The 25481-nt window shown below is 39.9% G+C and overlaps 1 protein-coding gene across 1 annotated transcript in view; it reads right to left on the bottom strand.

The window, feature by feature from the left end:
• Window positions 1-406: 406 nt before the first annotated feature.
• Window positions 407-25481, bottom strand: part of LOC131394535 (zinc finger protein 709-like) — a 32108-nt gene continuing 7033 nt past the window's right edge. The window contains exons 3-5 of the mRNA XM_058525913.1: window positions 4389-4515; window positions 4127-4187; window positions 407-3733 (exon numbers count right to left, since the gene is read on the bottom strand). Coding sequence (XP_058381896.1) covers window positions 2155-3733; window positions 4127-4187; window positions 4389-4515 — 1767 coding nt within the window. The 3' untranslated portion in view covers window positions 407-2154. The remainder of the gene's footprint in view (window positions 3734-4126; window positions 4188-4388; window positions 4516-25481) is intronic.

Below are 25481 nucleotides of genomic sequence, written 5' to 3'. Positions count from 1 at the left end.
CTCACAGCATTCAATACAGAAAATGACTTGCTTCCTTGAATAGCAATCAAATCATCTAACACCTGCCAAAATCTTGTAGGAAGTCCTTCTGAGCACCCTGTCACTGTCACACCTCACAGTCCCTTATGGTCTGTGGTCATTCTTACTAGAATTCATTACACCCCTTTGTTTGACTACAGGTGCAATCCTGCAGGTCACTGGCAAGTGGGCACTGAAAAAACCATGAGTTTTAAGTTTTGGGTGAAGAATGAATGAGAAATTAGTTGCATGATAAAAATTCTAACTATAAAAGTCTAAAAAATACAGTTTGCCTGAGGAAAAACTACCTGAATTTGTATGCACATGATAAAACTGACTCATAATGGATAATGATTAAATGAAGAAAATCGAAAACTATATCTGAAAATCCATAATTCAAATGGTTTTTAATATATTCTCTGAGGAAATGAAAACCACAATATTTATTAGCACACAATGGATTGGAACAGTTGATAAAATATATCAATGAAACTACAGAAGTGCTCATTTCACAAGAAAATGCACATAGTTTAATTACATACAATCAAACATTACTGAAAACATCTTCAAGGAATACATTCAGCTACAAGTAACAGGAAACACACACAGTCTTCCTGACATGAGAAAGGTGATTGTTCTCACGTGGAAGACCTGGGTCAAGGCAGCCACTGCACAATGCAGCAGAGAAACAAACTCCCAGGTCCTTCATTTTGTGCCCCATTGTAGATGTCATGGTGAATCAGGAAAACATGCTCACTAGCACTATTAACAGCATAAGGTGTTTCCTCTGCAAATTAGACCTTCTATAGATATCATCTAGAGAAGAGGGGAATCAGAGAATACTCCCAACCACAAAAGTCTGAATTAGGTTCCTGGTGGACACAAGAGACCTTACAGAAAAATCCTAACTCTAATGGATCTTTGATGTGAAACTTGTGAAAACATCAGTGGGAAATACACCTGTAAGAAAATGGAAATCAAACAGTTGGTGGTGGTTTTCAAGATACTCTTGACTAGAAGGGAAAGAATCCAGAAAATGGGATGGAAGATGGTTTCCTTGATGCTCCTATGTAATTGTCTCTTCTTGTATGGTGGCTCCAAGATCTGCCTAATGCCTCCTTTGCTTCTGCCTTCCAAATCTCATGCAAGTGAGGCTACTGGTGAATTCCAACATGGAACCATAAAGGGGGTGAATTCTTAAAGATCTAGTTCTTATATTACCCTCATTGACATAACACAATACAGGCGTGACATGCCCAGCTCTAGATTTTGTTGCCCTATCACAGGCCTCTACTTAATTCAAAGTCTATTCACCAAATACCAGTCAGAAGGAAGAACAAAGAGCAAAGGCCCAAATATGAAAATAAGAATTCACAGGAAAGTATACTCTTGATAAACTTGCCACACATAAAAATTAATTCCAACTGTTTAATAGTATGGAAAATAAAAACAGGTTCCAATACCCCCCAACCCAAAAAAAAAGGAGATTTCTCTAGGAAAGGTACAATATATACAGTGGATTAGGCATATCCAAGATCTGCAATACAAGGCCAGTAAGAAAATCCCAACAAATACAAACTGTCATTTTTCAATGGCCCCTTAACACAGAACAATTAAAACATTATAAAAAGAATTAAAGAGAAAATATTATTAACTGATTTAAGGAAAAAGCACTACCTCGTTATCTTATGCACAATTGATGAAGGATGACTTGCAGAATTATCTCACTTCAGTATTCCTTTCAGAAAGTAATTAATAGAAATCCACAAGCCAATGTTGCACTTTAAGGAAAAGGCTTGGTAAACACAATATATTTACAACTTTTATTAACAACTCTTTCATGTTGAATGTTTTCTAGAACATTACAAATTAATTTGCATCAAGCTTTCTCATATGACATTTATATTTCTTTTTGGTGGGAGTTTCACCTAGAAGGATGTGGGCCAATTGAAGTCTTTCCCATACTCTTTACATTCAAGAGGTTTTTATCAAGCAAGTCCTTTCATGCCTTCAGAAAGAACTGGGATGACAACAGGCTTTCCCACATTCTTTCCTTTACATGGTTTTTCCTCTAGTATGCATTCTCGCATATCCTCCAAAGTTTTCATGAGAAATAAAAGCTTTCCCACTTTCCTATCATTCATAGGGTTTCTCTCCACTGTGACTTCTTTCATGTCTTCGAAGATATCTGAGAGAAATGAATGCTTTCTCACATTCCTTACATTCATAGGGTTTCTCTCCAGTATGAATTCTTTCATGATCTCGAAGAGAACTGGAAGAAGTGAATGCTTTACTGCATTTTTTACATTCAAAGGGTTTTTCCCCAGTATGAGTTCTTTCATGTTTTCGAAGAGAACTGGTATAACTGAAGGCTTCCCTACATTCCTTACATTCATAGGGTTTTTCTCCGGTGTGATTTCTTTCATGTATTTGGAAACCCCGAAGAGAAATAAAGACCTTACCACATTCTTTACATATGTAGGGTGTCTCTCCTGTGTGAGTTCTTTTGTGCATTTTTAAGGAACTGTAATCACTGAAGGCTTTCCCACATTCTTCACATTTATACGGTTTCTCTCCAGTGTGCACTCTCAGGTGTCTTTGAAAGTCTGTGTGACAAATGAAGGCTTTCCCACATTCCGGACATTCATAGGGTTTCTCTCCAGTATGACTTCGTTCATGTCGTTGAACAGAACTAGAACAACTAAAGGCTTTACCACATATTTTACATTCATATGGTTTCTCTCCAGTGTGAGTTCTTTCATGTCGTTGAACAGAACTGGAACGATTGAAGGTTTTACCACATATTTTACATTCATACTGTTTCTCTCCAGCGTGACTCCTTCCATGTATTTGAAATGCACTAGGAGAAGAGAATGCTTTCTCACATTCTTTACACTTACAAGGTCCATCTCCACTGTGAGTGATCATGTGTGCTTGAAGCTTTGTGCGAGTTATACAGTCTTTGCCACATTCCTTACATTCATAGGATTTCCCTCTAGTATGAATTCTTTCATGTCTTCGAAGAGAACCGGAACAAGTGAATGCTCTACTGCATTTTTTACATTCGTACGGTTTCTCTCCAGTGTGAGTTCTTTCATGTCTTTGAAGAGAACTGGGACAACTGAATGCTTTACTGCATTTTTTACATTCATAGGGTTTCTCTCCAGTGTGAGTTCTTTCATGGACTTGAACATTACTGGAAAACTTGAAGGCTTTACCACATATTTTACATTCATACGGTTTTTCTCCAGTGTGACTCCTTTCATGTATTCGAAATGAACTGGGATAAATGAATACTTTCCCACATTCCTTACACTTATAGGGTTTCTCTCCAGTGTAACTTCTTTCATGTATTTGAAGTGAACGGGAACAACTGAGGGCTTTCCCACATTTGTTACGTTTATAGGTTTTCATTCCATTGTGAGTTCTTTCGTGTTTTTCAAAAAATTGGAGATAATGGAAGGCTTTCCCACAGTCCTTACTTTTACATGGCTTCTCTCCATATTTTTGATACTCATATGGTTTGTGTCCAGTGTGACGTCTGACATGCCTACAAAGGGATGAATGATGCATGAAGACTCTTCCACGTGCACTGCACTCATGTGGTTTCACTCCAGGAGTTTTCTTGTTCAGACTGAGATTTGGAACAAGGCTAAAGTTTTCTCCACGTTGACTACCCTCTTCACTTTCACAGAGTCTCTCCATCATACGACTTCTGTAAAAAATGAGAAGCACATGTTTGATGTGCTTTATTAATAATTTTATATTTATTATTTTTATTATGATTTATAGGAAAACTGTAGGTTTTCTGCCTTGTCTGAATTCTCTGAAATTGAATATACTGAATGCTGTGCAAGAGGACTTCACCCTTGCTAGTATCCAAACAGCGATATTCCTATATAGGGCTTATTAATACTGTTTCCAAGTGAACTATTTTGCAAACCTTGAACAACTATGTCACACGTAAGAAAGTATATTTGCTGAAAATTTTCTAAGAATAACTAAACTTGAAGCAGGGGTTATTTGTTTTGTTTGCTTCTTTTTAAAATTTCATAACATACCAGGATTCTCAAGTGAGACACTGCTTTCTATTGTGACTGTGACTCACCTTAGTTTTCTCTCCTGGTTTTTGTACTGATCTTCAATGTCATGATCTTCCCATTGTTTTCCTAAAATGCAAACCCAGAAAAAAGAATTCCAAAGTATTAGAAACTATAGAAAGTTTTTTAGATTCTAGGTCCATGATGAGCTGTGACCATGCCTAGTTTATTTACCAACATCCTCCCTTTCCACAGTCCACATTTGGGACAACACTGATGGGCAGGAAAGACTTGTTCTGTAATTGACTGAAGGAATGTCCTCATTCTTACCTATAGAGGCCAGGTTCCTGAAGGTTTCTCGCATCACATCTCTGTAGAGTTTCTTCTGTGAAGGATCCAGTAAAGCCCACTCCTCTGGGGTGAAGTTCACAGCCACATCCTCAATGACCACTGAGTCCTGAAACATCACAAATATGTGTAGAGTAAGAAGCATGATACTGATAGCACCGGGGATCTATACTCAATTTATAGGAAGTTTATGTATGATTATGTCACCTCCAAACATTTATTCTTCAACTTGATCATCAGAAACTTATTCTCTGTCCATGCATCCTCATAAACTTAACAGCATCATGAACACATGGAAATTGTTGACACATTTTTGCTGTGATCACATTACATCTTATTGCTCTCTAGTGGCAGGGTCCAGAGCAAATTGGGAAATGACAGAAATGCTATACACATGAACCAAATATTATCATTTTAAGACTGATTCCTTGTGAGATAAATTCTTTCATCGTCTTCCTTCTTACCCAGGAGTTATAGCACTCCATAAGGCAAATCTGCATGAGGTTTCAATGGATAAAAACACAGTGAAGAACTGGAAGCCTATTCTTCTATTCCCATCACCAAACATGAGAGGCCCAATGGCCTGTAAAAATTAAACTTTAATCAAAGCCCAACTGGTTATATTGTCCAAAAGGCCAAAAGGAAATCATAAGTAATGAGCTGCAGCTGGCTGAATGTAAATATTCTTGTGGGGAAGCACTACTTTTAACTTGTGTAATATTCATCACAGACTCTGCTCTTCCTTTCTCTCTGTATGACTGGATGGTACCAGAAAGTTATTTGGAACTTAGAGCTCAGACACAAGGAAGAAGGTATGACAACTTAGACCATAAAATCCCTATACTTGTGCCTTTGGGCTCCAGCCAATTTTTAGAACACAGAGTGAGATAATAATGTGCCAGAAGAGCTCTTTCCAGGCCAATCCTAACAGTGTACCCTGGGCCTTGCTGCCCTTGAGGAACAGGTGAAGAGCTGCAGATTGCAAGATAGTTCACTGAAATTCCTAATGATTTCATGGTGAACAGTAAACATGTCCAAAAATGGACACCCAATAATAGCATCTTCACACTAGACAAAAACCAAAGACAAAGAGAATTTACTGAAAGAAGCCAGAAGGGAAAACACACCTTAGGTACAGAGAAACAAAGATTGGCATTAAATTGGACTTCTTTTCAGAAACCATGCAAGCAAGAACAGAGTGGAGTGAAATATTTAATGTTTTGTAATTAAAAAACCACTCTCCTAGAATTCTTTGTCAAGCAAATTTATCCTTCAAAAATAAGGAAAAATAAAAACTTTCTGAGACAAAAATTGAGGAAATTTGTCATTAGTATTCCTACTTTGAATGAAATGTTCAAAAATTTACCAGAAAAAATATAAATGGTAAAGGTGGAGATTTAGAAAAGGAATAAATAAAAGTAAAATACTTTCATATTTCTTATTATAAAACAGTTTAAGACTAAAGGAAGCTGGCATACATATAAGAATTTCAGACAAGGCAGATTTCAAACCAAAGAAAGCCCAGAGATAAAGAGGGCCATTGCATAATGATGAAGGGGTCCATTCCAAGAAGGCAAAGCAATCCTTAATGCTTTGTGCGTTGTGCATAACAACAGAGGAGCAAAATACATAAGACAAGAGCTGACAGAATGCAAGGAAAAATAGATAAATCCACTACTATAGCTGTAGACTTCAACACTCCTTTATCACAAACTATAAATTCCACGGCCGGCCCCATGGCTTAGCAGTTAAGTGCGTGCGCTCCGCTGCTGACGGCCCGGGTTCAGATCCTGGGCGTGCATCGACACACTGCTTCTCCGGCCATGCTGAGGCCGCGCCCCACATACAGCAACTAGAAGGATGTGCAGCTATGACATACAACTATCTACTGGGGCTTTGGGAGGAAAAAATAAATAAAATCTTAAAAAAAAAAAAACAACTATAAATTCCACCAGGCAGAAATGAGAGGACAGAGTTAAATTGAGCAGCACTCTCCAACAACTGGATTTCATTGTAATCTATGGAAGACTTCATATAACAAAAACAGAGTACACATTCTTCTCAAGTTCACATCAAACATTCACCAAGACAGAACATATTCTGGGACATAAAACACATCTTAACATATTTGAAAGATTTGAAAGAAATCATATAAAATATGCTCTTAGACCACATAGGCACTAATCTAGAAGTCAATAACAGCAAGATAGTTGGAAAAGCCCCAAATACATGGAGATTCAACAACACAGTTGTAAATAATACATGAGATCAAACAAGAAGTCTCAAGGGAAATAAAAAATTATCTTAAACTAAAAGAAATAAAAATGCAACATATCAGAGGTTTTTGGATGCAGCAAAAGCAGTGCCTAGAGCGAAATTTATGCCATCAAATGCATACACTGGAAAAACCAAAGATCTATAATCAACAATGTAAGGGGCCGGCGCCATGGCATGGTGGTTGGGTGCGTGCGCTCTGCTGATGGTGGCCCGGGTTCGGATCCCCAGCGTGCATCAGTGCACTGCCTGTGGGGCCATGCTGTGGCGGCGTCCCATGTAAAGTGGAGGAAGATGGGCACAGATGTTAGCCCAGGGCCAGTCTTCCTCAGCAAAAAGAGGAGGATTGGCATAGACGTTAGCTCTGGGCTGATCTTCCTCACAAAAAAAAACAAAAAACAAAAACAATGTAAGCATCTACCTTAGGAAACAATAAAAACAAGAGCAAATTAAACCCAAAGTAAGCACAATAAAAGAAATAAAAATTAGGGAAAAAATTAACGTAATTGTGGGAAATCAATGGAGAAAAACTTTTTAAAAAGTCGATTTTTTGACAAAACCCATAAAATTGATAAACATCCAGTAAAGATAACTAAGAAAAGAGGGAAGCCAGAAATTACTAATATCAGAAAGGAAAGGAGGGGTAAATGAAAACAAAAAATATTTATGAAATCCAACATTCATTTATGATAACAAACTAGTAATAGAGGGAAACTTCTGCTTCTTGAGAAAGAACATCTTCATGCATCCTGTAGCTAAATTCATAACATTTGTTCCATATGACATGATTGTTTCTGTGAAACATCTGAAAGAATCAACTCTTGGAATTAATAAGAGAGAATAGCAAGACTGAAGGATAATCAATTTTGCTTTCCTAGAAACCCACACAAATATAATCAAGTGATCTTTGACAAAGGAGGAAAGGGAATTCTTTTTTTTTTTTTTAATTAATTTATTTTTTTGTGAGGAAGATCAGCCCTGAGCTAACACCCATGTCAATCCTCCTCTTTTTGCTGAGGAAGACCGGCTCTGAGCTAACATCTATTGCCAATCCTCCTCCTTTTTTCTTTTGCCCCCAAAGCCCCAGTAGATAGTTGTATGTCATAGTTGCACATCCTTCTAGTTGCTGTATGTGGGACGCGGCCTCAGCATGGCCGGTGAAGCGGTGCGTCAGTGCACGCCCAGGATACCAACCCAAGCAGCCAGTAGCAGAGGGTGCGCGCTAAGCCACGGGTCCAGCCCAGGAAAGGCAATTCAAATGAAAAAGTCTTTTAAACAAATAGTGTTGGAAATAATGGACAGCCACATGCAAACACACACACACACACACACACACACACAACAAATGCAGCCTCGAGCTTTACACCTTTAATAAATTTTAACTCAAAACACATCATAGATCTAAATGTAAAATGCAAACGTAATAAACTCCTAGAAGACAAAATAGGAGAAAATCTAGGTTACCTTGGGTTTGGAGATGAATTTTTAGATACAACACCAATAGCAAAGTCCACAAAAGAAAAAAAATGATAATTTCACTTCATTCAAATGAAAACCTGGGGCCGGCCCGTGGCGCAGCGGTTAGGTGCGCACGCTCCGCTGTGGCAGCCTGGGGTTGAGATCCCAGGCGCACACCAACGCACCGCTTGTCAAGCCATGCTGTGGCGGTGTCCCACATAAAGTAGAGGAAGATGGGCACGGATGTTAGCCCAGGGCCGGTCTTCCTCAGCAAAAAGAGGAGGATTGGCATCAGATGTTAGCTCTGGGCTGATCATCTTCACAAAAAACAAAAACAAAAACGAAAACCTGTTCTGAGAAAGACAGTGTTAAGAGAATGAAAAGACAAGTCACAGAGTAGGAGAAAATCTTTGCAAAACATGTATCTGATAAATGACTGGTATCCAAAATACCCAAAGAACTCTTAAGACTCAATAGTAAGAAGAAAATGCAATTAAAAATGGGCAAAAGATCTGAACAGACAGCTCACCAAAGAAGATATACAGACGAGAATTAGGCAAAATGAAAACATGCTCCACACCAAATATCATTGGCAAGTTGCAAGTAAAACAACAATGAGGTATTCCTACTTATTAAATGGTTAAAATTCAAAACACTCAGAATATCAAATATTGGTGAAGATGTGAAACTACAGGTAATCCTCATTCATCGCTGGTGGAAATGGAATGTGGTGACCCACAGTGGAAGACAGGAACTAACTTTCAAAACAAAATATACTCTTACTATGTACAGCAAGATCCAGCAATCACACTCCTTGGTACTTTTCCAAATGAGTTGAAACCTCTTATGTTCACACAAAAACTTGTACATGCTTATTTGTAGGTGCTTTATTCATCATTATCAGGAGTTAGAGTTAAGATATCTTAACAGTTGAATAGACAAGCAATCAGTGGCACATATATACAATGGAATACTGTTCACTGATAAAAAGAAATGAGGAATCAAGCCATGAAAATACATGGAGGAACCTTAAAATTATATTGCTAAGGGAAAGAAGCCAATGTGACAAGGCTATGTAGTGTATGATCCCAAGAATATGATGTTCTGGAAAAAACAAAAGCATGAGCCAATAAAAAGATCTCTAGGTGTGAAGGATTTAGGGGCTGGAGGGAGGGATGAGTCAACAGGTGAGCAAAGAGGGTTTTCAGGGGAGCAAAAACTACACTATATGATACAGAAATAATAAATACATGTCATTATACATTTGCCAAAACCCACAGATCGTATAACACAGACCTATACAAGTGTACCATTTTTTATCTTTTATACAGTATTTTTACCATAACTTTTCTATGTTTAGAAGCACAAATACTTAGCATTGTGTTACAACTGCCTACAGTATTCAGTGCAGACTGCAGTATTCAGTGCAGTAACACGCTGCACAGGTTTGTAGCCTAGAAGCAATAGGCTATACCATATGGTCTAGGTGTGCATTAGGCTATATCATTTGGTTTCCGTAAGTACACTCTATGATGTTCACACAACGAGGATACAGCCTAAAGACACATTTCTCAGAACATATCCTCATGGTTAAGTGATGTATGACTGTATCTGCTCTAGCTAGATCTATTCAAGAATGTACTGGAGATTTCAGCCAAAACCATTGTACAAAAAAAAGAAATTAAAATGCATTAAGATTGGTTAGGAAGGGGCCGGCGCGGTGGCACAAGCAGTGAAGTGTGCGTGCGCTCCGCTGTGGCAGCCCAGGGTTCGCCGGTTCTAATCCCCAGCACGCACGGATGCACTGCTTGGTAAGCCATGCTGTGGCGGCGTCCCATATAAAGTGAGGAAGATGGGCGTGGATGTTAGCCCAAGGCCAGTCTTCCTCAGCAAAAAAAGAGGAGGATTGGCAGATGTTAGCTCAGGGCCGGCCTTCCTCACAAAAAAAAAAAAAAGATTGGTTAGGAAAATGTAAAAGTATCTCTACTTCTAGATAAGATATCTTCTTTTTAGAAAACGCTAAGGAATCCACTAAAAAAACTATTAGAACGGAAAATTGAGTTGGAAAAGTGGTAGGATACAGGTCAAAATACAAATCCTGCCAGTTTTGCTTTTATTCTATTGATATCCTTTATTATATAACTAGATTTTGAGATGTTAACCTAACCTTTCCTCCCTGGAATAAATCCCACTTGGTCATGGTGTATAATTCTCTTATATACTGCTGGATCTGCTTTGCTGGTATTTGTTATACTGGCCTCACAAAATGAATGTGAAATGTTCTCTCCATTTTAATTTCTTAAAGAGTGTGTGAAGAATCAGTATTAAAGAATCTTTGAATGTTTCAGAGAATTCTGAGTTGAAGCCATCTGGGCCAAGTCTTACTTTGTGGGTAGTTGTTTGGTTACTAATTCAGTCCCTTCACTTGTTATAGTTCTATTCAGATTTTCCATTTATTTTTGATTTAGGTTCAGTAGTTTGTGTCTTTCAAGGAATTTGTCCATTTTATCTGTTATCTAATTTATTGCCATACAACTGTTCATTGAAATCTTTTTTTATTTTTTTATAATTTTATTTATTTATTTTTCCCCCAAAGCCCCAGTAGATAGTTGTATGTCACAGCTGCACATCCTTCTAGTTGCTGCATGTGGGACACGGCCTCAGCATGGCCGGAGAAGCGGTGCGTCGGTGCACGCCCGGGATCCGAACCCGGGTCGCCAGCAGCGGAGCGCGTGCACTTAACCATTAAGCCACGGGGCCGGCCCTGAAATCTTCTATAATCCTTTTTATCTCTGTAACGTCAGTAGTAATATCCTTCTTTCTTTCTGATTGTATGAATTTGAATCTTCTCCCTTTTTCTCTAAATCAGTCTAGCTAAAGAATTGTCATATTTGTCTTTCCATTAAACCTACTTTTGGTTTTATTGATTTTCTCTGTGGTTTTTCTCCTCCTCATTCATTAATCTCTGCTCTAATTTTTATCTCCTTTTCTCTTTGCATTGGGTATGGCACCTCATCTTTTAGGTTATTGATTTGAGATCACTATTCTTTGTTAGTACAGGCGTTAATGCTTATAAATTTATTCTCTGTACTGTTTTAGATGCAGGACATAAACTTTGACCCTTTAGGTATGATATAATGTTTCTCATTATCTCTAGTGATATTTTTTGTCTTAAAGTCTATTTTGCTAGATATTTGATCATCTCTCCAGCTTTGCTGTGGGTGCTATTTCCAGATGTATATTTTCCCATGCTTTTACTTTCAATCTGTATCTTTGAATCTAAAGTGTGTTTCCTGTACATAGCATATATTTAGATGATGGTTTTATTTACTTTTTTAATCTGAGGTGACAATCTCTTCCTCTTGTTTGGATTATGTAATCCATGCAGATTTAGTATTACTGACATAGTTGCAATTACACCTGCCATTTTACCTTTTGTTTTCTACAATTCTCATGTTCTTTTTAGTTTCTTCTCTCCTCCTTTATGGCTTTCTATTGCATTAAGTGAATGCAATTTAGCATTTTAATTTTTAAATGACTTCACTATACTTTTGAAGTTATTTTTTTAGGAGTTGCTCCACTATTTAGTATATATATCTTAATATGTAAGAAGGAACTTCAGATTTATACTAGCTTAATTCCAGTGATATATGGAATCTTTAACCATATATAACTATCCCCTTTTGGCATTTTTGTGGCATCACTATCATGCAGATTTTATCTATTAATGACAGAACTCAATAATATCTTGTTTCACTTATTTCTTTTCCATCTGTAGTCACTTCCTTAGCCCAACACAGTTTTCTGCAACCCATGACCTTTGTGCTTTTAATGAAACAAGTTACACATACATTACATTTCTATACTTAATAAGCACAACAGCACATTAAATACCTAGTATTTTATATCAGCTGAGAGAAGAAAGGAGAAAATAGGTATTTATTCTGTCTTTCATATTTACATAATTGCTTACATTAGTGGTTTTGCTTCTTTATGTTGATATCAATTACCATCCTGGGTCACTTGCTTTCAAACTGAAGAACTCCTTCAGTAATCTCATAAGGCAATTGGCTATTAATATATTTTCTCAGTTTTTGATTATCTTGGAAAGACTATTTCATCTTTCTATTTCACAAGGTAGTTTCGGTGAATATAGGATTCTTGGTTGACAGGTTTTTGCCTTGTGCGCTTGGAATATGTTATCCCTCTGCCTTCTAACCTTCCTTTCCCCTGCTGAGATGTCACCTGTTAATTTTACTGGGTTTTCCTGTAAGAGTTGGGTAATTTTTTCAATTGCTGTTTTTTTCCCAGTGTATGGTTCCTACATTCCTATATCTTTGCATATCTCATATTTTTGATGCAAACCAGACATTTTAGGTAATATATTGTAGCAACTGTGAGTACTGGTCCCCTTCCTTCTGGGACTTTTTATTGTTATTAGCTTATATTTTTGTGCAGTGACTGGGTGGATTATTTTAGTTAAGTCTATGTCCTCCACACAGAGTGAAACCTCTGATATAGCTCCTAGAATTGGGATGGCTTTAGGTATGTCTGCCATCATGAGACAGTGGTGTTGGTAGGGCTCTCTTCCTGTTTCACAGACACACTCAGTGGTTAAACTAGATTAATTGCTGGCTTATTGCTCTACTGTTTTCATCAATGTCCTGGGGGCATAACTTGCTCTACCAAATACTCCAGTGAAGTTCTGGCTCCTATAGAAGAAATACTTTCTGAAGTCACTGTTTGATATTTTTTCTGATCCTTGGAAGCATCCTCCCAGTAGTCTAATTCCCTGGTTCTTTCCAGAAAACTAGTCAGCCTACAGCCTAAGCTTCTTCATTAAATACACAAATCTACTCATTGCCTTTCTCTTCATTCTCTACTTTCTTGAGAGTGCCCTTTGACTTAACTTTGCATGATCTTTTGCTGGCAAAGTTAATTCCTTTGTGAAGGAATTAAGAGCTTTGTTTTATGGTTGGCTTCTCCCCTGTCATTAGGTAAAATCTCTGTGCCAGAACTCTGGAGCTGGGGTGGGGACAGTAGCAAGCCTGTCTCTGGGAGACAATCCCAATTTTAGGGGCTGAGTGATTAGTTCAGTGGAGAGACAGCAGCCAGAGGTCCTCTTGATTGTCTCATGTTACAGCCACCTCATGAGCTGAGGAAAGAGTGATCAGTGCCCTGTATTCTCAGCAAAGTGTGACCACAGCAGAGCCTCTGTATCGTGAGAAGGGGTTCAGTGCAAGAAGGGTGTCCCCGCTTTTCATATGAACTAATGAGGGACTTGAAAAATTCAGCAATAGGGACCTGAGGGCAGGATGGGTAATGCTGGGGTCCTGCTCATCCCAGGAAAAAGCCTCAATTCTGGAAGCTTAGGGAGAGAGAAACTTGTCTTCTGGTTCAGGGTGCAGCACTCTGGAGAGGAGTGTTCACTTCCTGAGCTGAGAGCAGGGAAGGAGTGTACATGGTTCAAATTCCACACACTCTCCCCTTTCTCACAGAATTTCTACTGATTTTCTTGAATAGATGTTCCTCATTTGCTGTTTGCCTTTAGGACAATTTCTAGAGGCTTCGAATGGTTGTTTTAAAATAATATCCACCAGTTTCATTGGGGAGTGGGTCAGTGGAGCTCCTCATATTATTATACCACCCCAGTGCATTTAATACACTGTCCACATCAGAAACCCTCTCCAGATTGACATACAATGGCACTACAGGCTTAATATCACTTGTCATTTTATAGAGAAACAGAACTGAGAAGATTAAATTTTATTATTATTATTATTTTTTTGGTGAGGAAGATTGGCAAAAGCTAACACCTGTTGCCAATCCTCCTCTATTCTGTATGTGGGCTGCGACCATAGCATGGCTTAACAAGTGATGTAGGTCCACGCCCAGGATCCGAACCCACGAACCCTTGGCCGCCGAAGCAGAGTGCGCCGAACTTAACCACTATGCCACTGGGCCAGCCACAGAAAATTAATTTTTTATGGTTGTAAAAGTGTATTGCACAGTTCAAAAAACTGTGTAGAGGATTAATACATACAGATGTGGCTTCCCATTAAAAATACGTTGGTCATTTGATTATAAACTATTGTTAAAAAGAAAACCACACGCCTAAAATGGAGTCACTTTTGCTAGGCCCACATCACCAAACCAGGGCTTAATACTTAACCTGACTGCAGTTTCAACCTTCCCCAAGAATATAGTCTTAACTAGTCATTCTGGGATTTTCTGGTCAGGACCAATATAGTAATCTGCCACATAGGCCCTCTCTGTCCCCCAAAGGAAGATAAGATAATCCACCTAATCCACCTAATAAGACCCTTTTGTCCCCAGAGGGAGGTCACCTTGCCTCAAGTAATCCTTTCTTCCATTTATGACTTCCTTGTCCTGGTTATGAAGGTTATGAAACCTTTCCCTTTCTGTAGCCCTTTGGAGCTCCTCTCCAATTGCTAGATGGGATGCTGCCCAGTTGAGGAATTGTTCAATAAAGCCAATGAGTTCTTTAAAACTTACTTGGTTGAATTTTTGTATTTTTAAACTTTTAAGAGTAAAATATGGCTAATACAAATTTTTTTGTTTATCATGAATTGTTTATTGTGAATATGAAGTTTCAAAAACTCGGCCTGAGATTTAAAAGTGTGCCTGAAGGCTGCGCCTAGCATGAATTCTAGCATTGGCTTCTAGATTCCCCATGCTCAGGTAGATAATAATGTAATTCATTTCTTGGAAGTCTTTTCAGCATTTATGTAAAAAGAAGCAATTTAAAGTACATATTTTTCTTTCTTCCCTTTCATAGGCAAAGGCCACATGGTTTACATCGTAAAATAGGCTTTGCTTTCTTGTTCATGTTTAAATAAATCCTGCATCTATTTTCATATCAACGGTGGTGTGCCACCAGCACGTGTGACAGGGAACACTGGGGAGCTGCTGCTGCTGTCCCTCCCCAGGCCATCCCTGGTCAAATACGGGAACCAATAGTCAGCAGGATGTCAAACTCCAGGGCCATCATGCTAGAGGATGCCCTGGCCAACGGTGGACCTCATCTTCACATTTTTACAGACTTTCAGCTCGTTGCCAATGGTCTGGCTGCCTGGCAACAAGAACAATATCAACTCCTTATCCAAGGTCACCCTTTTGGAGGAAAGCACTCCATGATAACCTTGCTCATAATTATGCAAATACATAAGAAGCTCACACATGTCTCTGCACGCACTAAAAATCAAACTGCAGAGCCTCACGTCTACCCTCAGGCTGATAAATTAGTTACAATTTCTGAAACACATACTGACACCTCAGTTGAACTCAGAAGCAGAGAAAGCAAACGGGGTGTGAGAGGCAGGCTTTGGAGCATCAAGACAGTGAAGTGCCCCTATGTTCCCATGGGAGGATGAGAACAGCTTATTTGAATAATTCTGTGGACAGACATGGTATGATACCCACTATGCTGTAGACTGATAAGACTGTAATACTATCTGTAGAACTATAACACTATACTATACACTACAAAACTAATTATACATAGGTTAATTATATATAATATATTCTTCTTATACATAATATGTACTAATTATATATAATACTATACTATACATTATCTATACTACATACATCCCAAATATACTTTATATATATATACACATATATATACTATATTCTAAATTCTGTCTATATATACACACAAAGAAACACACTATATGCAGCAATAGATAATTTTATACTATATACTAAGTTATAATACAGTACATAAATACCTCTTTTTAATACACATGAAAAGGGCTGGCCCCGTGGCTTAGCGGTTAAGTGCTCGCGCTCTGCTGCTGGCTGCCCGGGTTCGGATCCCGGGCGCGCACCGACGTACCGCTTCTCCAGCCATGCTGAGGTCTCGTCCCACATACAGCAACTAGAAGGATGTGCAGCTATGACATGCAACTATCTACTGGGGCTTTGGGGGAAAAATAAATAAATAAATAAAATTATAAACTTATAAAAAAAAATACACATGAAAAAAGCCTACACAAAATACTGGTACACTGAATCCAGCAATATATAAAATGACCTAAACACCATGACCACATGGGATTTAACCCAGAAAAGAAATGATGATTTTACATCTGAAAATGAATTAACATAAGAAATCATTAATAGAATAATCATCAAAAACTACAGGATCATCTCAATAGATACAAACAAGCATTAGACCATGTACCACACCCCTTCACAAGGAAAACACTCAATAAACTAGGATAAACTCCCTCAGTAAACTACCTCAACCTAAAATAAAGCATCAATGAAAAACCCACAGCTGCCATCATTCTTTTTTTGTGTGTGTGTGAGAAAGATCAGCCCTGAGCTAACATCCGTGCTAATCCTCCTCTTTTTGCTGAGGAAGAACGGCTCTGAGCTAACATCTATTGCCAATCCTCCTCCTTTTTTTTTTCCCCAAAGCCCCAGTAGATAGTTGTATGTCATGGTCGCACATCCTTCTAGTTGCTGTATGTGGGATGCGGCCTCAGCATGGCTGGAGAAGTGGTGCGTCAGTGCGCACCCGGGATCCGAACCCGGGCCGCCAGTAGCGGAGCGCGCACACTCAACCGCTAAGCCACGGGGCCGGCCCGCTGCCATCATTCTTGATGGTGAACAACTAAAGGCTTTCTCTCTAAGATCAGAGAGAAGACAAAGATGTCTGCTCTCACCAGTTCTACCCAACGTGGTAGAAAAGGTGCTACCAGGGCAATTAGGCAAGAACATGGAAAAAACAACCATTCCAGATTTCAAAGGACATACACACATAGCTCCACAGACAGACATACAAAATCACACAGACCTTGTCATGGCACATATAGGAGGACACACCCAGACACAGACACACAAACCCTCAGAAATGGCTCAGAGACACACACATGTTCCCATAGACACACACAGCCCAGGCCCCATTTTTCTTTACTCTTTAGGGTCAATCACCATTAGATACTTATGTATCTTCTTTCTTCTCTCAGCTTTAAAGCAAACAGGGATATTGCTCTGCTTTGTTCACCAAACCACCTACCAGAAGGGCTGTCACATCAATCCTTCTTGCACATCAGCGCTCATAGAGAGACAGACACACACTCACATGGAAGCTTCACACAAACCTCATCATAGGCCCAGACCTTCACACAGTGCATTGTTCTCACTCCCATCCCACCTGGTAGAGGGGTGTCTCCTGGCTCCCAAGCCAACCCCCAAAAAGGATGTCTCAGTTCCTCCAGATGGGGAGGGGATTTCACCCTTCCTGACAACACACAGGACAAAAAGCACATCTCTACAAAAAAACACAAAATGGGAGACTGGATGGCAGAGTCAGGGCCCAAAAAGGCTGGAATCATGATGTTCCAGCCCCCCTCACTGCTACAAATGCATCTAGAAACTCACTCATCATGAATTGTCCCTTTGTCACTTTGCGTTTCTACTGTGAGCTCAGTGAGGGGACAAAGGTGACAATCTCCTCACTCAGCACCCATGTCCTCTGCTGCAGGCTCCTTGGTAAATGTCACCTCTGCTGTGGACTCATATTCCCACAGACCTCACTCAATCCTCCCATGGTAGCGCCACCACCATAACTGAACACTTTCTTCTTAGGATCAGTGTCCAATTTGTACCCTTGAGATTGTAATTTATGGCGATGACTTTGTGACAACACAAACAGGTCTGCCTGAGATCAGCATTCCCCACAGGCCTACAGGCTGGAACTCTGCAGCATGAGCCCTGTTCCAGAAAAAGTAAGCACTGGCCTTGGTGGGTGGGCTCCAAACTCACTCTGGAGGCGGGTTCTGAGGTGAGGGAGCTGGGCATGGTCAGCACATGAGCCACTGAAACCCCAGGGTGGAAAATGCCTGAGATCTCAGGGAGAGGGATTTAGGTACAGCCAGACACCTGAGGGACTCCCAGAGCTGGGACAGGCAGGACATCTCTTTTTGACATTGTTGGTGGTATTGAGACTACTGTGAAACTGTGCTTGTTGGTGCAGAGGTGATGTTTATGTGACAGTGGGGAGTACTGTGCTCCAGGGACCTGGGTTTCATGACATGGGTTCTGGGTTCTGCCATTACCTCACCTCACAGTCACCTGGCATTGTAACAGAGAAAATTTCCAGAGTGGGCCAGGTGTTGCATTTAAACATGTTTCCCAGGAAGGAGGCACAGAGTAGGCTTGAGATGGGAAACCTAAGATCTGGAAATGGCCTCAAGACCTGCTCTGGGAAGACATGATGTTGGTGCCCTACGATTAGATGAGGATGCACCCAGGCAGATCCCACTGTGGAGACGAGTTAGATATACCTTTATTTTTCAAACCACCGCATTCCCATGATATGAACCAAGAATTTTAGTGTCAACTCAATGATGGATGCCAGAATCTCTAGCAGTTTCTCACCAGTTATGTGAATAACATGAGGGCAGGTGTAGCCCTAGAGGGAGTTTTCTAACTTCAGACTGGGTACCAAGAAAAGTCTATAGTGGCTGATGTCCTTCTTCTCCAGTCCTTCCACTTCTTCCTAAGAAGGAACCCAAGGTGGTGGAAGGAAGTGTTGTACACGTAGCAATCAAAGTTCAGGAGAGTTTAACATACCCTCGAATATGAAGACACTTTTGTTGTTTTCTATTAATTGTTTTTAGTATATACACATACTATTTTAAGAGTAGTTGTGAGTTTTCACAAATGTATAGTTATACCACCATCAGGATGGAGAACACTCATCACCCCAAAGGAACACTCTCCTGGTGCCCATTTGTACTGAACCCTCCCACCCTTAAGAACTGATCTGTTTTAGGTTCCTATACCTTTGCCTTTTCTAGAATGTCACATAAGTGGAACACAATGTTGCCTTATGAGTCCTGTTTGGAGACTTTGATGCCACATTTGTAAAAGTGCATAATTATACAAACCTTGCAGTGTTCTTGTGGGTTTAAAATTTCTGACATTGCCCAGGAGAGGGGCACATATTACACTTTCAAAACTAAGAGATTCCACTGTTATGAGCTATGTGAATTTGGGTAAGACCCCCATGCATAACTTGTTTTATTTGTATCATGGGAGGAAGGATGTGAGCAGGGGATCAAATGAGATACTAATAGTTATAAAATCACATAATCTCTACACTGCTAAGAAAACATAAATTAGCACTGAAAAAAAAAAGGTAACAAGTTTGGATTTTCGTTGTTGTTTAGTGAAACAAAAGCTGTCATGTTTTACCCCATCTTCCATAACGTCTCCTGGAAATGTAAACATATGGAAGTGATCCCCGAAAACAGCAAAAATGGGCTTTGGGGGCTGTGTGCCTCATTGAAATAAAAACCTCCCAGCTACTCCTCTTATAAAAAGGCATAGAAAATTTCCCAGTTTGAGGATGTCAAATTTACCTCCTTTGCCACCACACAGGATATTACTCAAAATGACAGTGTGTCTACAGCTCTCCTCAGTTACTGCTTGAATCATTTCCCTCTAAACAGTCACAGCAGGGCTGGCCCCGTGGCTTAGCGGTTGAGTGTGCGTGCTCCAATGCTGGTGGCCCGGGGTTCAGATCCTGGGCGCTCACCGACGCACCGCTTCTCTGGCCATGCTGAGGCCACGTCCCACATACAGCAACTAGAAGGATGTGCGACCATGACATACAACTATCTGCTGGGGCTTTGGGGAAAAAAAGGAGGAGGATTGGCAATAGATGTTAGCTCAGAGCCGGTCCTCCTCAGCATAAAGAGGAGGATTAGCACGGATGTTAGCTCAGGGCTGATCTTCCTCACAAAAAATAAATAAATAAATAAACAGTCACAGCTCTTTTCAGTGTGTTAACCAGGAAATTACATTGAACTTGCACAGACATCACTCTACTCATAGGAAAACCCATGATGGGTGACAACTGTGCAGATGACCAGGACCCTTCCTCAGACTGGGAGAAACTCAAAGGTTTCATAGGGAACAAATTGTGTCACTCAGTCTGAATAGCAGTAAAATGATACGCTGAATCAATGGCAATTTCAAATCCTTTCAACTGATGTTAAACAGAAACATAAATACCACCAATACCCATGGCCCAAAGCAACGGAAGTCTCGAGTTCCAGACACCCGTGTATCTGGACAGTGATCAAACAGCACATGCAGGAAAAGGTTTAACCATGGCTAAACGAAGATGAACTCTGTCTATGCCTCTATCTTTATGGGAACCACTGCTGTTAATCCCAAGAATGCAGGACTTTCAGCGTTGCTGCCCATTGTTTACATCCGCACCCGAGCAGTTCTTCCAACAGTGTTTAGGATGTATTAGATGGTAGGAAAACAATGATTGATGATGACATCCTCACTCACTGAGGTCCCTACCTTAGTAGAGAAGATATACATCCATCAGTGGATGAATGGATATAGCAGTTGTGGTATATATATATATATATATATTATATATGTGTATGTATATATGTATATATATGTGTGTGTGTGTATATGTGTGTGTCTATATATACACACACACAATGGAATATTATTCAGCCATAAAAAACACAGAAATCCTACCATTTGCAAAAAAAATGGATGAAACTTGAAGGCATTATGTTAAGTGAAATATGTCAGACACAGAAAGACAAATACTTTATGATCTCACTTATATGTGGCATCTTAAAAAAAAAAAACTCATAGAAAAAGAGATCAGATTTTTGGTTACCAGAGGTGGGGGAGAGGGGCAATTGGAGGAAGGTGGTCAGAAGATAGAAACTTCTAGTTATAAGATAAATAAGTACTAGGGATGTAATGTACAACATGACAACTATAGCTAACACTGATGCATGATACATAGGGGAGGTGTTAGAGTAAATCCTAAGAGTTCTCATCACAAAGAGAAAATTGTTTTCCCTATTCTTTTCCCTATTCTTTTCTTCCTTCTTTTCTTTTTATTCTATTTATATGAGAAGATGGATGTTAACTGACCTACTGTGGTAATCATTTCACAATATGTGTAAATCAAACCATCGTGTTGTACATCTTAAATTTATACAGTTGTGTATGTCAATTTTTTCTCAATAAAACTGCGGAAAAAAAGGAGTCCGAGACTTCTGGTCTCTGGTCTGTCATGTAAGGAGCTTAAAGCCAGATTCCGGTCCTCAGAAGAAAAAGCCAAGAAACTTGAAATCAAAAACTCTTCCATCAGAGAATTGAGTAACAGGGTAAACCATTGTCTCCACGATTAGAAAGAGATACAAAACTATTTCTGTATTTAATTCAAAAAATTTTAAAAATACCAAAATATTTTCTTCTTAGCAAGGCATGTCCTAAAAACAATCTATTTCACAAGAGCATAACTGACTGGGATCTTCCCAAAGCCAAACTGACCAGGGGACACTGAATAGCCAACTTAAGTCTCCTCTAGACTTTTCTGCTCTCAAAGTTGGGGCACTTTTAAGGATGATATGGATTTTTCCCCCTCCTGACACCAAATATTTGGTGTCTGTTCCAATGCCACTTCTCGAACTCTACATCACCAAAGAGCTGTCCAACAGTTCAATTCAATTCTAACAGTAACTACCCAGAGTTCACGTCAGACTCCACAGGTTAAGAGCTTAGATCCACAAACTGCCCCTTCTTTAGATGCCAACCACAAACGGGGTGCCCAGGAGACCAACATTTCTCCTTACCACCTACAGATTCATAGATTCTCTCAACACCTCATTACGTTTGGTAATTTACTGAAATGATTCTGAGAACTCAGCAAAGCACTTTAATTACTATTATTGGTATATAATAAAGGATACAGGGCCGGCCCCGTGGCGTAGCGGTTAAGCGTGCGCACTCCACTGCTGGCAGCCCGGGTTCGGATCCCGGGTGTGCACCGATGCACCGCTTCTCCGGCCATGCTGAAGCCGCATCCCACATACAGCAACTAGAAGGATGTGCAGCTATGACATACAACTATCTACTGGGGCTTTGGGGAAAAAATAAATAAATAAATAAAATTATAAAAAAAAAAAAAAAGGATACAACTCAGGAACAGACAAAAGCGAGAGATGCATAGGGCAAAGTAGGGTGGTGGTATGGGTGAGGGGAGTGGAGGTGGAGGGGACTGCAGAGATTCCACATCCTCTCTGGACACTCCACCCTCCCAGCACCTGGATGTGCTCACCAACCCAGAAACTCTCTGAATTCTGTCTTTAAGGGTTCTGATGGAGGTTCCATTACACAAGCAAAATCTATTAAATCATTGGCCACTAGTGATTACCTCAGTCTCCAGCACCTCTCCTCTCCACAGAGGCTGGGAGCTGGGGCTGTAAGTTCCAAGTCTCTAATCAAGGCTTGGTATTTCTGGTGTCTAACCCCATCCTGAAGCCATCTAGGAGCTGGCCAAGAGTTGCCTCATTAAAACAAAAGACACTCTATCACCCTTATCACTCAAGTAATCCCAAGGGCTTCAAGAGCTTTTTGCTAGGAACTGAGGACAAAGACCAAATATCTTTCTTCTTATATCACAGAAGGTCAAGTCCAGAGACACAGGCTCACTAAAAGATTGAGACCAAAGCACTGGACTACAGAACGCTTCCCCTCTGCCCACACCTACCTCTATGTCAACTGGGCTCTTCTTTAATGTTAGTGGACTACACGGAAAGGACTAGATGCTTTCTGGTAACCTCAGGAGGAAGGCACGGATGTCACCTCTCTCCACTCCTAGTTAACTCTGTACTGGAATTCTTAGCTAATGCAGTTAGACACAAAGAGGAAATAAAAGGCACATAGATTGCGAAGCAGGAAATAAAACTGTCCTTGTGGCACAAGATTGTCTATGGAGAAAATCTAAGAGAATCCCCAATAACAAAGAAAACCTTGAACTGACAGTAGAGGAAGGATGAAAGATAAAATATTAATATAAAAAAGTCAATTGTTCCTATAGATCCACACAAATACAGTGAACTCATCTTTAACAAAGGATCAGAGGTAATTCAGTGGGAAAACATATCTTTTCAACAAACAGTGCCAGAAAAACTGGCCATCCACATGCCAAAAAAAAAGAATCTAGAGAGAGGCTTTACACTTTTCCCAAAAATTAACTGAAAATGAATCACAGATCTTAGTATAAAATGTAAAACCACAACACTCATAGAAGATAACATAGGACAAAATCTAGGTGACCCTGTGTTTGGTGATTAATTTTTAGATACAACACCAAAAGCAAGATCCAGGATAGAAAAAAGTAAGTTTGACTTCATTAAAATGAAAAACCCCTGCTCAGTGAAACAGTGTGAAGAGAGTGAAAACACTAGCCACAGACTGACAGATATTCTTTGAAAATCACTTATCTGATAAAGGCCTGGTACCCAAAATATTCAAAGAACTCTTAAAACTCAACAAAAAGAAGACAGACAACCTAGTTAAAAATGGGCAAAAGATCTGAACATACACTCCTTCAATGACACACAGATGGTAAATAAGCACAGGAAAAGATGCCCAAAATCACGTGTCAACAGGAAATTGCAAATAGAAGAAGAATGAGGTACCAGCAGACACTTGTTACAGTGGCTGAAATGAAAACACTGTGAACATCAAACCATGGGGAAGGTGGAGAACAGGACCCCTCCCTCACAGCTGGTGGGAATGGAGAAAGCTATGCCTACTTTGAAAAAAAGCCAGTTTCTTAAAAGGAAGCCTACTCTTACCACACAATGCAGCAATCACATTTCTTCAAATTTACCCAAATGAGTTGAAAACTGATGTTCACAAAAAACCCTGCACAGGAATGTTTATAGGAGCTTTATGCACAACAGTTAAGACTCAGATGTAACCAAGATAATTTCAATAGGCAAATGGATAAACAATCACTGGTACATCCATAGGATGAAGTATTCTTCAGTGATGAAGAGAAATGAGGTTATGAAGCCAAAAAGACATGGAGAAAATTTAAAGTCATATTTCTAAGTGAAAGAAGCCAATATTGGGCCGGCCCCGTGGCTTAGCAGTTAAGTGCACGTGCTCCACTACTGGCGGCCCGGGTTCGGATCCCGGGCGTGCACCAACGCACCACTTCTCCAGCCATGCTGAGGCCACGTCCCACATACAGCAACTAGAAGGATGTGCAGCTATGACATACAACTATCTACTGGGGCTTTGGGGAAAAAAAAACGAGGAGGATTGGCAATAGATGTTAGCTGAGAGCCGGTCTTCCTCAGCAAAAAGAGGAGGATTAGCACGGATGTTAGCTCAGGGCTGATCTCCCTCACAAAAAAAAAAAAAAAAAAAAAAGAAGCCAATATGACAAGGCTACACACTGTATGATTCCAAGCATGTGACATTCTGAAAAAGATCAAATATAAGACACTGAAAGGTCATTGGTTGCCAGGGATTTGGGGGTGGGAAGGAGGGATGAATGACTAGGTGGAACACAGGAGATTTTTTAGAACAGTGCAAGTATTCCACATGATACAGAAATGTTGGAGACCTGTCATTTGACATGAGCCAAAGCCCAGAGATTGTATAACACAGAGTCAACACTAATGTAAACTAAGAACTTTCAGGCATCAAATTGGCTCATCAAATGTAACAAATGTACAAGTAATACAAGAAATAAAATATAGGGCAAACTGAGTGGAGGCAGAGGGGTTATGTGGGAAATCTCTGTACTTTCTGATCAAGTCTTCTGTAAACCTAACACTGCTCCTAAAAAAAATTCAAGTCTACTAGGAAAAAAAAGATAAAGACAGACACATTAATATTCACTCCTGATGACTGATGACATAAACAGACTGTCTTTCATTCCACTAATTTGAACTTACTTCAATAAGCCATAATGGTGCTCTATGAGGCCTGCACCCAGAGACTTGGAAGAGAGGAGAAACTTCCACTGAATGCCTGGTTAAGAGCCCAGTACCGTCTACTCTGAGAAGTGAAATGAGTGTCTTCATCACTACCAGCAGTGTCTGGAACTCCCACATGGATAAAGAGTGTCCTAGCAAGGGTTGGTATGTGGCCTTCATATGTGTAGGGACGAGTGTTACTTTGTTGTTTTTTTTTTCTTTCTTTTTTTTGATGAGGAAGATTAGCCCTGAGCTAACATCTGTTGCCAATCTTCCTCTGTTTGCTGAGGAAGATTGGCCCTGGGCTAACATCTTGTGCTCATCTTCCTCTACTTTATGTGGGACGCTGCCACAGCATGGCTTGATAAGTGGTGCGTAGGTCCGTGCCCGGGATCTGAACCTGCGGACCCCAGGCTGCTGAAGCAGAGAGTGCCAACTTAACCACAACACCACCAGGCCGGCCCCTACTTTGGTTTCTATTGTAGGTAACTGTGAGGCAAGAGATTCCTGGAGTTCTTTTCCACAAAGGGGCAACTCTCAG

This window comes from Diceros bicornis, chromosome 30, assembly GCF_020826845.1.
Source record: "Diceros bicornis minor isolate mBicDic1 chromosome 30, mDicBic1.mat.cur, whole genome shotgun sequence".
Classification (NCBI taxonomy): domain Eukaryota; kingdom Metazoa; phylum Chordata; class Mammalia; order Perissodactyla; family Rhinocerotidae; genus Diceros; species Diceros bicornis.
This window is presented reverse-complemented; position numbering and strand designations above follow the sequence as displayed.